Source organism: Papilio machaon, chromosome 6 (assembly GCF_912999745.1).
Source record: "Papilio machaon chromosome 6, ilPapMach1.1, whole genome shotgun sequence".
NCBI lineage: Eukaryota > Metazoa > Arthropoda > Insecta > Lepidoptera > Papilionidae > Papilio > Papilio machaon.
The window spans coordinates 6198646-6211068 of record NC_059991.1 but is presented as its reverse complement, the minus strand read 5'-3'; the positions used below and the strand labels follow the sequence as shown (position 1 = coordinate 6211068).

Below are 12423 nucleotides of genomic sequence, written 5' to 3'. Positions count from 1 at the left end.
GGAGCATTATTTCAAAGAGTTCGCGAACAGGGTTGTAAACCACTAACGACTGCCCGACCGCGACCGCGATAATGAATTCACTCTGCACTCAAACCGTCTCCGCATTTGATTCTAACGAGGGAGTCAAAATATTTGAATACAAACCTCAATCCAGTAGCAATTTTTAGTATAACATATACGTCGTAGCTTAACTTGCTTACTGACAGACGAATTATCAGAAAGCAAATAGCGAAACATTTAACAAATTCAAACAAAGAAAAAAACTTCAAAAAGATTAACGATTTTAACAAAGAGATAATAACAAGAAGAATGTTTTTTAAAGTATTTAATATCCACAAAAACTATTTTAAACAAAAAGATTGGTAATTAATTTAAATTACTATTAGAATTTATCAAGATATTTGATTATTATATATCTAAAGTGTTTCGAACGAATTTATTAACTATTCGAATTCATGTGTGTAGTAACATTAATTTCACTAATAGCAGTCACAGCCGCGGGTGAAACAATTTGCATAAAGTATTTCCTTGCTTTATAACTTGCGTCACGACATCTTTAATAACTGCTGAGGCTTTTTGCGACGTCTTTAGCAAAATAACGTGGGTGTGGAGCGTAATACTTCTGCTCGAGTTATATTATGATTACAATGTTTGACACAAAATTAAAAAAGTTAATACATACGGGTTTTTTTTTATTGAGCGGTATAGTAAGTTAAACCAACCCGCAAGTGGCCAGCGTGGTTGACTATGGCCTAGCCACCCCTAACTTGGGGTAGGCTCCGAGCCCCTCGGTGGGGACGTATAGTGAGCTGATGATGATGATGATAGTAAGTTAAAATATAAAAAGAAATTCATATTTAAAAATACTGTCTGAATATATATTTATAACAGCTTTATAATGCTCAATTTATTTAGAATTATAGTTATACATTTTAACTATATGCATAAATGAAATGAAAATGTTTGTTTGGAAAGACTAACAAAAAACGTGACCCCAATTATTTTTATAACAATGGCTTTTTGTGGACCGGAATCATGAAGGTCCCCTAAAATTTGCATGACTTTTATAATACTAAATTTTATGTTAATTCACTAGAGATTTTTTAACACAATTTTTTTCAAAAAAAATGTTAAAATCAGCAAAGGAATGGATAGTCCTATTTTTAAATTAAAATACATGTAACATCATAAGCTATTGACAATTAAGTTTTTAAATACACGAAGCTTACTAGGTGTATAATGAATATATTCCAATAAATTATCTTTTTCTAACTATTAGGTTGATTAAAATAACACTGAATTTGAAGAATAAATACCATCGTATTTATTGTTTAGATTTTGTTCTGTTAATCGTGCGAGGTCGGGTCGGGTCGCTTGTATAAATTTCAACCCGTATTTCATAAGCATAATAAGACTCGTCAAACATACTCGAACCCGTAGAGGCCATATCTGTGCTCACTACATAAATCAAACATAAATAAAGGACCTCATAACCTGTCAACGTAATACCATTCAAGCTAGGCCGGGGGGCGTAATATTGTAGAATAAATCATATTTACCTAAAATATGCTCCAATACTTACTGCTGAATATGAAATTTTGTCATTTAAGAAAATGACACGGAAGGAAACCATGATGACGTTTATTTAATATTCAAGAATAGTTATTAATGATCTTATCCAGTTTTTAATATAGCATGTTTTAATCTTTCAATGTTGTCACCATAGTTTTGAATTATCAAATAATTTCACGTAGATAAATGCAGTTTGATGTATGTTTCTAGATTGATAAAATTAAATGTACATATGTAATTTACACACAATTCACAGCTAATTTTACTTTATTATTTTATCTATTCCAGCTGAGACGTTAAAAGTCTAAAGTAAGCATTTTAAGTAAATTATAAGTTAGGTTTGAGGATACGCCGATTACATAGTAATCAGATAAAATACTCTAAAAGAGGCACTCTATACGAGTGCGAAATATTTTTCCAGTGAGTTAGGCTCAATACTATTTGCTCTGCGACATTCTCCCTCGTGAAAATCTCTTAGATACGATCATAAATCGCTTTGGTTGACATAATAGCGTGAAGGGAAAGGCTCGGATTTATGCATGTTTGATATAGGAGTAGGCTAAAGTTGTCGTTTTATGAATGGTTTAACAAAAAATCGAAGTTTAGTTGAGGGAACATTATTAGAGGACTTTATTTTTTGGCAATTTTTTGCTTTATTGTTGTATAATAAATAAAAAATTTTATAAAACAAAAATCGATTTAAATCTTCAAATTATAAACCAAAATGTTACAGTTTTTAATTCATAAAACAATAAATGTATCTATTGTTTAGATCGTTAAGAATTAAAATATCTTATCACGTATTTTGATTTGTGTTTATTTATATTGGATATTAATATTAATGGACTTGCAATGTTGTTGTGTTCCCAAAATTAATCATTCGATGGTGATTCGTTTTTCGCAAAGAGAAACGAGTTTTGGGTCTCAAACGATCTGTTCTAAATTCAGGACACGATTCAAATTAAGTGATAAAGCGTTCAGAGAACGCCGTCTGTGCCTGCTTGTCACTCGTTAGGTAATACGCAATGGAGCAAAGTATCATTTTGTCTATTATTATCAAGATAATATAAAATTTACGTTCTTCAACGTACTAATATTCAAATCACCAAAAATACATGTTGACTGCTTCTAAATTCCTTTAAGTTAGAATAAAAAGACGGTTATATTATTTACGGGAACAAAGCGACTACAAATAGGGTAAAAGTAAAGCAACAAACACATTTGTAAAACGCTTAACTAATCAGAGCGACGCAAAGAATTACTACATAAACAGAATTCTTCCGGTTCGCCGCCTCCAATTGCGCGACTCAACACACAACTCAACAAACTCATATTATGTATTTTATAACATATTTTATTACAAAGATTATTTGATCGTTAGCAGTTATCATTACATAGTCAGATATAGGTAATATTTACGAAGTTGTGAGCCTATTAGTGTGGCTTAGCATATTTTACTAACTAGCTGTCACCCGTGACACTATCCGCGCGGCATTCAAAAAAAAACTTTATATGTAACCTATGTGTTCTTCAAGACTACATAGAACATTCTACATCCATGCCAAATTTTATCATAATCTGTTAAGCCGTTTCGGAGATACCTTCAAACATCCATCCATCCATAAATCTAAACATTCGCATTTATAATATTAGTAAGATTAATAAGATTGTTATTATAATACTTGACTACATTGGACGAAATACCTATTCCTCTAAGGTTTCTCTTGTCAGTTTCTTAAAAATAAATTGTCTGTGTAATCCTGTTAATGATAAGAGCTACTTCTTGTAACTTACTTGCTACGAATTTTGCTACGAACATTTTCCAACAGTACAAACAGCCCAGCGTAGGCACTTGTCTACGATTATGTTTACGCTTCGTCATTTAATTTATAAGACGTGGATTACAATAACTATTTCGTTTTGAAGACACTCTGTATTAGACGGGTAGTACCATTAGAAACACAATATTCTGTTTTTATTGACTGTTTTACTGCGATTACCACGTTATCCTTTGCTCAGTGGTTAAATATGTGTTGATAAAATAAAGCTAGGTACATAGATGTAAGTAAAAAGACACTTTAACCTGGTTTGCCTTTTATCTTTTAAGAAATTATATTAACTTTCGTAACTGAACGATATAAAACTACATAAGTAAGATATGAAAATTTCAAAAGCTACTTTTTATAAATAAGCGTAGCACTTTGTAGGATGTTATGAGGAAAATGTGGAGCTAATATATGTGTGATTTTATGATACTTTCCCATTCTTGAATACGGCATCGTACTTACGTTAAAGTGTTACGACTTTTTCGATTTGTAAGAAAAAAAATATAATATCTACTCACGTTCCACTCATAAGGGTATCAGATCTAATGACATTTACCTTAATATTGGGGGCATGATATTGACACGGTTCCTTAATAACTTAATAAAGAAATGATACGTATGATGTATTAATATATTAGACGAGTCGACACTCCGACGTAGAAACGGCTTCCTAATTACGTTGCTGGTCAGCGTTCTTATTTTAGTGTAGTACTTATTGTTTATTTAGTTTATCACATAAGCGAAACAGTGAAATGTTTCGTTTTGGAATTTAAAAACGACGAGCTAATCGGCTCTTAATTTTTGACTAGATTGGCGATCTCTTGATCTGATTGATGTTGTGGCTAATCTTCATCTGCTTATGAAACCTTCAAGTCTAGAACACGCGACGTGTACCTTTATTTTTGTTAAATATTTTCTAGCTTCTACCATGTTTTTTTTTTTGGGAAATTTGTAGGTTGTAGATTGCGAATAAAGATTGTAACAAAAACATTTTCCGTTTAATTGTGAAAATTAATCCTTTTCTTAAAGACACAGTTCGCAGTCTTTAGTTCGAATTGCTACAACAACGGAGTACTTTTTTTCTTTAAAAATCAAAACGAAAAACTCCGATGGCTTCTTTTTTTAAGTATTCACTTCTTTATTGTTATTAAAATAAAAAAAAGTTTTTTCTTATTACTTGTTTTTATAGTTTTACCGCAGAGTAAAAGCTATTTCTTGTTAGAGTTTTTTTTTTTTCATGCATAATAAAATTTCAATACACTTATTTTCTTCCATCTTATCGTAATATCTGAAATATGAATCATATACATTATATATTTTATTAATAAATATATAAGCATTTTAGATGCTATGAAATTAAACTTCTCCATATATACATAAAGAGAAACACTTCCATAATACGTACACGTTTGTTTCAATTTGACTAAGAGATCATATTTAATAAATGCAATTAATTGGACCCTAATTTGATACAAACAGAAGCGTTCTTTTTGGGGTCGGTGGGGCGCAGGCGAGCGGTCGAAAATACAGCGACTGCTGAGAACATTAGCTCAGTTGGCTCGGCGCGTTCACAGGTAACGGACGTGTACGTTCCACTTAAATAAAATAAATTACGTACGTTTTATCTTAGTTATCTGTTAGCGCATGGATTGAATCAAATCGAGAGTGTACAGTGACATTTAAAAAATTATAAATGACGCAATTGTGATACGTGATGAAACTTTTCGTTTAATTTTCCAAGGATGTTTATCACTTTCGCAATTATCAGCTTGCTTATAAAAGGTAATAAAACATATAAATTTTAAACTAAGCAATTCATAAACATGTACAGATGTCAAAAATATAATAATTATTATACCCTTATGTATTCATGATAATAGTTTTTAGTTTCACAATATTATACATATGTATAAAATAATGATTTATGTATCGTTGTTTGTGCGTCAAATATAATTTAGTGATTACATTATGTTTAAAACATTTAATTAACACAAATACATAGATATACTTTATTTATACATTTTCTTTGCAACTTTAAAGAAATGAAGGATAAGAGATTTACTAATACAGCTAATGTTACTACTATCCATAATTTGAATAACATAAAAGTAAGAAATTAAACTAGTAAAGAAAGAAGTAAATTAATAATATCACAATACGTTTATTTCTAACTAATTAATCAACAAACAGTTAAATTAATTTCATGATTATTGACCTTAATTTCAAGTACTCTTATATTTAGTTGGATGAGCTTCTAAATTAAAACTTTAAAGATTGAACTCGTAACGCTATTGCTCCTTAACAAGTTTATATGTATATTTTACTCACTCAATGAGCACTTCTTTACTTCGATGCTGAACTCTAGGGAAATTTATTCATATAAATTTATTTATATAACTCTATGTACAATTACATACCTGTGAATTATTTTATTACTGAATATTTGGACCTATTACAGTTTAGTTATCATAATGTAATGTAATTTTATGAGTTAATTATTATTAAAAATTTGCATTATTATGCAAAGCGTTATTTGATAGGGGTGTTATCATTTATAGTCAGTAGACTAGTTACAGACTAGACAGCTACTAATAATATGCTGGTCTAGCTACTCATCTCATCAATTACTATTGATACCGCAACTATCATATTATTAGAAGCTAGTATCACTTGTTGTATATAGATGTAGATAGAGTTGGTTTTTTTTTTCAAAAAGTGTTGAAAATAAACAACTTTAGATGTGAGATCTAGATTTACTTTAAATATGTTATGTACTGTGTCATACAATAATGTTTCATTATTGTTGGTATGATATAACAGAAATTCGTAGAATTTAGTAAAATGAGATAACAAATGCCTACTGTGACCTTTGAATCAAATAGACATAAATCAATTTAAATAGATGACATCTTCTATATCTATATATATAAAAGAAAGTTGTGTTAGTTACACCATTTATAACTCAAGAACGGCTGAATCGATTTGACTGAAAATTGGTGGGCAGGTAGCTTAGAAACAGGAAACGGACATAGGATAATTTTTACCCCATTTTCTATTTTTTATTTCGCGCGGACGGAGTCGCGGGAAAAAGCTAGTTTGATATAAAAACCACTGGTCAAATAATGATGCGATTGTATGGATGTTTGTTAGAATGTATCTCTAGAACGGCTTAACCAATCTCGATTAAATTTGGCTTTAATGCAAATTATAGCCTGGAACAAAACATATGCTACTTATTAAGTTTTTTTTAACGCCGCGCGGAGAGAGTCGCGGGCAATAGCCAGTTCATAAATATATACATTCATGCACGTCTGTTTCAGTTGCTCTAAATACCGCAGTTCTTGAGTATTGCATCATATCAAACATGTTATATTGTTCTGTAACAACTTTATTATACAATATCATCAATAAATTAATAACGTGAGGAATTAAGAAAGCGTCATTTGTCTTGTACACATTCATAAGCCAGCAACTGCCTCATACATACTAAAAAAACTTAATAAATAGCTTATGTGTTCTTCCACATAGTCATGTTCATCTGTGCCAAATTTCATCAAGTTCCGTTCAGCCGTTCCGGAGATACCTCCAAAGAAATATCCATTCTATTATTAGTAATATTTACCAAATAAATTTACTATCTCTTGGTTATTTAATACACAAACAAATAAAAAGACTATTTAGCATTACGCAAATTGTCACTCAGTAACTTATTTACGAACTTTTTGTATTCCCTTTTCTATATGTTAGCATGATTAAGATAAATGGTTCTTTACGAATAAGTAGATCGTAAAAACGAATAAAATGGAACACTAACAACCCATTCCTATATAATGTAAACATAAGTAAAATCTTGTACAAAGATTACTGTCTTTTTTATATTATCAGATTATTATTATTTCTGGTTTAATAGTATGGTTTGACATCATTCCAACTGAGCTCTAGGCTTATGTTGAACATGGTTCACCACTATTGTAGAATGACGGAAATCGAACTAACCACCGCGTCTTCGGATGTTAGCTTAATAATTATGCTATTGGTGATCCAATTTCATTCGCTATTAATATCAATTAGAAAACGTTTACTTCATGTTTAAATTTTTAAAGAATTGACCGAAATAATATTGTTGCAAGCTTGATTTCATATTATTAATTAAAGTATTAAAGGCTTAAATTTTCCGAGAATGTGATTTTTTTTGAATTTTTTTTTTTTTTACAAAAAATTTTGAACACAAATACAATTTCGATTAGTAAGCAGTACAAAAAACCCCAGAGTTTAAATGTTCTCACTGGTCGCTTAGTTAGTTTATAAAATCAACAAAATTACAGACGTTCTTTACTAGATTTAAATAAATTAATTGACATATTACTATTATTATAACTATAACAAACACCTCAATTTATGCGAGTATTCGGCTTAAGATCAATATATTTCAATAGAAGTAAAATTACAACTTAAGGCATTTCGGAAGAATTCACTCAGAATTAGTAAAAAAAATGAGTACTTTTTGTTTACCTTTAAGTACATCGTTTTAATACAAAACTTTGTTTTTACACTATCAAAACCTTCAACTGTTTTACTAAAATGCATACACGTAAAAATAATTATTTTGTGAAACATAATTGAGCTGCTAATAAAATAAGAAATGTGATAAAATAATAAGTTAAACAACTTCATAAAGCCTTTTAGAATGAATTCCCTCGACTGGGGAGACCAAACAGCCGAGGGTTAAAGTTATTTTGGGTCATATTATATTACTACTAGCTGCCGCCTGTAACTTCGTTAGCGGTGTGGAATTTTAAAAAATAGTCTTTTAACCTTCCATTAAAAGTCACGTCAATATCGGTCCAGCCTTTTCGGACGTTATCTGGAATACACGAGGACTTGCTGACATCAATTTTAAAAATTGTTTTTTAAGTGACGCAAACAGGTCACGTTAACACAAAAATACACTTTTTAATACAACAAACAGACACTCATTTTTTATTAACTGTATAGATAATAATTGTTCTACGAAATTGCATCTCAAAACTCCTGGATGTTTTACATAGATCGTGATACGAAATTCGTAGCATATCATTTTGCGTAGCACAATTATTTACAGCGTGATCTAGAGTCTAATATTTTCTCATAACACAGTTAATACATAATTTACTGGTTTAACTTCTGACTTAACTGACTTATTTGTTCGCAGAATCAATGCTACTTAGAATAGTAAGAGTAGCGGTACCATCGTATAAAGTAAGAGGACAGCCGGCACAGTTGGATTGTGACTATGAGTTAGGGGATGATAAACTTTATTCAGTGAAATGGTATCGAGATAATGAAGAATTCTATCGCTACATGCCTAAGTTTGATCCCCCAAAGCATGCGTATAAATTAGACGGAATAAAAGTCGATGTAAGTATGCCCACGTTTTCTATTCATAGCTATAGGTATAGACTAAAGTCAATGTACGCTCGATGGGTTGAGGTTTACATAACTGTTATCTGAATTTGAACAGGTACAAGGGACGTCATTATTATTGGACAACAAACCCGAAACTTCTAACTAAAAGAATTTGAATTTGTATCTTAATACTATTACGTGTTTTCTGTATTAACAATCGATGTCTTATAATTTCTTTATAAAGGAGAGGCTTTTCGTTTATTTAACAAAGGGTTGTTTTCAAGGTTGCCGAAAGGTTAAGATAAAGTTCAAATTCCTTTAAGATTATCTCTAAATTAAGCAAAATTTCTGCTTTACATTCGTGGACACACGGGTTATTTGTACATACAGATTACACTCAAGAAAAAAAATTATGTAGATACCCGTAAGAAACCTCTGGTTTAGAAGGATAAATCATTCTTGGCTTTTATTTTTGTTGATAAAATATTTTACAAAGCAAAGTTAAAATCCAATAACGTTTTCAGTTACTAAAATCTGATGATCGGAGAGTTATCTTACATCCAGTGACATTGAAATCCACTGGCCAGTACAGGTGCGAAGTCTCGGCGGAAGCGCCCAGCTTTGCCTCAGCCGCTGGTGAAGGAAGAATGGAAGTAATATGTAAGTATTATTTATTATTATATTAAATTTAGAAATGTAACTAGTTTAATAATTTTATAATTAAGTTCATTTATGTCTCTATAAACTCACGGCACTGTTTTCAACAACAATGTAATTGTGTGAAACTTTATATGTTCGGTCATTAAAAATTCTTATACAGATTTACCACGAGAAGGGCCGAGAATAACTGGCAACCAACAAGAGAATAGAAGAGGCGACTCAATGTTTCTGAACTGTACGTCGGGTCGGTCGTACCCCGCGGCAATACTCAGTTGGGATATCGACGGTGAAAAGGTAACTTTGTTTCCTGTACAAATTTGGCATTTATTAACTGGTGCTGATTTCTCAAAAATTTATAAAAAGTTATTCTCATTATATTTTTTGAACTTTTTATTATTTCATTTTTTAAGCTAACTGTTGCCCGCGATTTCGTCTACGTAGAATCACAGTAGTAATTATATATAGTAATACACGAGACTATGTATTTTATCTGTGCCTAATTTCAATAAGAGATATTAAACCTTTGAGGAGTTATCCAGTAAATATTTGAATCAAATGTTTCCTACGGGAGCCGTACACATTTATGGATTATAGGTAGCCTATGTGTTTTTTTTATCGATTGTGTTCTACATCTAAACCAAATTATAGATCGATCCGTTTCGCCGTTTTGAAGATATAACATCCATTCATTCATCAATCCATCTAAACTTGCACATTTATAATATTAGTTTAGTATTCATAGGACTAAGTATAATATGGTTTTATTACTCATTAGCCTTATGTTGGTACATAAATTATATGGTTTGTTACGTTAATAGATAATAATAATAATAACATCATAATATTGTTTTATATTATGTTATCTTTATTCCTTAGTAATAGCTAAAATATATACAAACATTGTAATCTTTCATCTGAAAAAATAATATTGTCCAAAATGTATTTTAGAAGATAATATTCATGGTGAAGCAGTCCGGGCACTCTAGTCATTACTGTGAATATTTGATGGTTTTCCGTACGTATACATACATGAGATATTAATAGCTCATGTAGTATCAAGAAACAGAAAGTTTTATATTAATTATATTTAAACCTATGTACAAAATTGTGAAAATAACATTCTGTCTGAAATTGTTTATTTTTTTTTATTTAACATAGTTATTTCTATACTGTAAAAGCCTAAATACAGTAAAATACCGATTTTTCATTACAAATAATGTTCTTTTTAACTCTTAAAATTTTCGTCACATTTTTTGTCCTTGATATTTAACTTAAAGTTGAATGAAAAAACTGCCGAACTCAACAGTTTCTTAGAAGAATGCGAGTTGATACACAAAGTAGTTAAGGTTACAAAAAGTCCCAATGGACTAAAATTTAAACATACCTGCAAAGAACATTACAGAAATTAAAATGAAAAATAAAATAACATTTAATACTTTGCACCAATACAACGAAATTAAAAACCAATATATTCCAAAATATTTATAAATACACAACACAGAATAAAATCGTAAATTAGGACCACACAATATGATAAAAAGAAACATGAGAATAGAAACATAAAACAACAAAAACACAACTCACGCCCGTAAAACAACAGGGTACACAGAGATTACGGATTTCAATTTGGCGCGTTCTAGCACACCTCTCTCCTCTTTTGCTATAATCACATAATCTACGCATTCGTGAATTTCTTTTTTATTATATTAAGTACTTTTAACATTAGGTGACAGACCCGGCGCTGCTCGTTGAATACCCACATATTCAACACCAGCACGGATTGGTGTCGACCGCCCTGGGCCTGCGTGTTCCCACGGGCCGCACCATGCAAGTGCGCTGCACCGCACGAGTGGCGCCCTCTTGGCGGGAGGGGAGCGAAGCTGTCGTCGGCAACAGTCAGCTCGCCGATAGCAAAGAAGCCATGTTATTAGGTGAGTTACTTGAAATATCACTTTTTAACAATTTAAAACTAGGCATTATTTTTTTAGACCTAGATTTTCAAAATATTACTTGAAATACTGCCAGTATGGATTGCTAATTCATAAATAAGTCACGCATTTACAGTCATAAAGTACAGATATGGTTATCGAATTAAACCTACAATAGGAAAAAATAATAGGTAGAAATGGTTTAATCACAACACTTAAATCGGCCCTAATAATAATACTGTCGCCACTTCAATACTGGCAGAAACATAAAAAAAAGAACTATTATAATAAAACTTTGTTTTTGTTTCAGTGAAAAGTTCAAGCGGAGGGTGTACACTAAATGTAATGTTGTTAACACTTTCCTTTATTCAACTTCTTAGTTCTTTAATGCAATTAGAAACGTGATAAATTATCCCTTGTCCTTTCTTAACAGAACCTTTTGAAGCGATCACGATTCTTGTTCATAGTTTCGACTGAGAAAGTTTGTTGCGTAGTTTATACCTGTTAAAGTCATGCTGTTTTATTTCTTGTGTAATTTTAAGGAAAATAAAAGAGAATTTAAAATTGTAAAAATGTTGTAATTAGTATTAAATTAAGGAAGGAAATACATATCTTTTTTAATTGCATATCTTATGTATTAACATAACATTCGTATTACATTTATTTCAAAGTTTTCAGTAATGTGTAAAAAAGAAAAATTTTGCTTTTTTCGAGGTAAAACCGTTGAGAATGGTGTAAGATTATATATAGTTGTAAATATAAATTAGAACTGCCTTCTTAGATAGAAATACTATTATCTACAAACGTGTAAATAATTGAAGTGAAGGTTTTCTAATGATGTTGCTTTTAGAATCATAAACTATGAATACTTCATTTAAATAGGAATTAATATTCTTGGTTATTTTTTATAAAGGAACTGTTAATTGTTTATTTTTATGAAATTGCAAAATGTCTCATTTTAATGTAAAACAATTGCAAATTGCTAACTATATTATGTTTCAATAATTAAATTACCTATATAGTTAAATTTATGTATGTTTTTTTATTTGTAC

The 12423-nt window shown here is 30.5% G+C and overlaps 1 protein-coding gene across 1 annotated transcript; it reads left to right on the top strand.

Annotated features, from left to right (window-relative positions):
• Positions 1 to 4968: 4968 nt before the first annotated feature.
• On the top strand, positions 4969 to 11877 carry LOC106714982. The gene is made up of 6 exons (XM_014508145.2): positions 4969 to 5180; positions 8590 to 8795; positions 9308 to 9443; positions 9604 to 9737; positions 11170 to 11374; positions 11682 to 11877. Exons 1-6 carry the CDS (start codon positions 5141 to 5143, stop codon positions 11774 to 11776), a joined length of 816 nt encoding a protein of 271 aa, XP_014363631.2. The 5' UTR covers positions 4969 to 5140; the 3' UTR covers positions 11777 to 11877.
• The last annotated feature ends 546 nt before the right edge of the window (positions 11878 to 12423 follow it).

What these genes read in the sequence shown, in the direction of transcription:
- LOC106714982 (XM_014508145.2), top strand. Translation starts at nt 5,141, where the DNA reads ATGTTTATCACTTTCGCAATTATCAGCTTGCTTATAAAAG. An exon ending in TAGACGGAATAAAAGTCGAT is followed by an intron (nt 8,796 to 9,307) that starts GTAAGTATGCCC and finishes TAACGTTTTCAG; the next exon opens with TTACTAAAATCTGATGATCG. An exon ending in GGGATATCGACGGTGAAAAG is followed by an intron (nt 9,738 to 11,169) that starts GTAACTTTGTTT and finishes TTTTAACATTAG; the next exon opens with GTGACAGACCCGGCGCTGCT.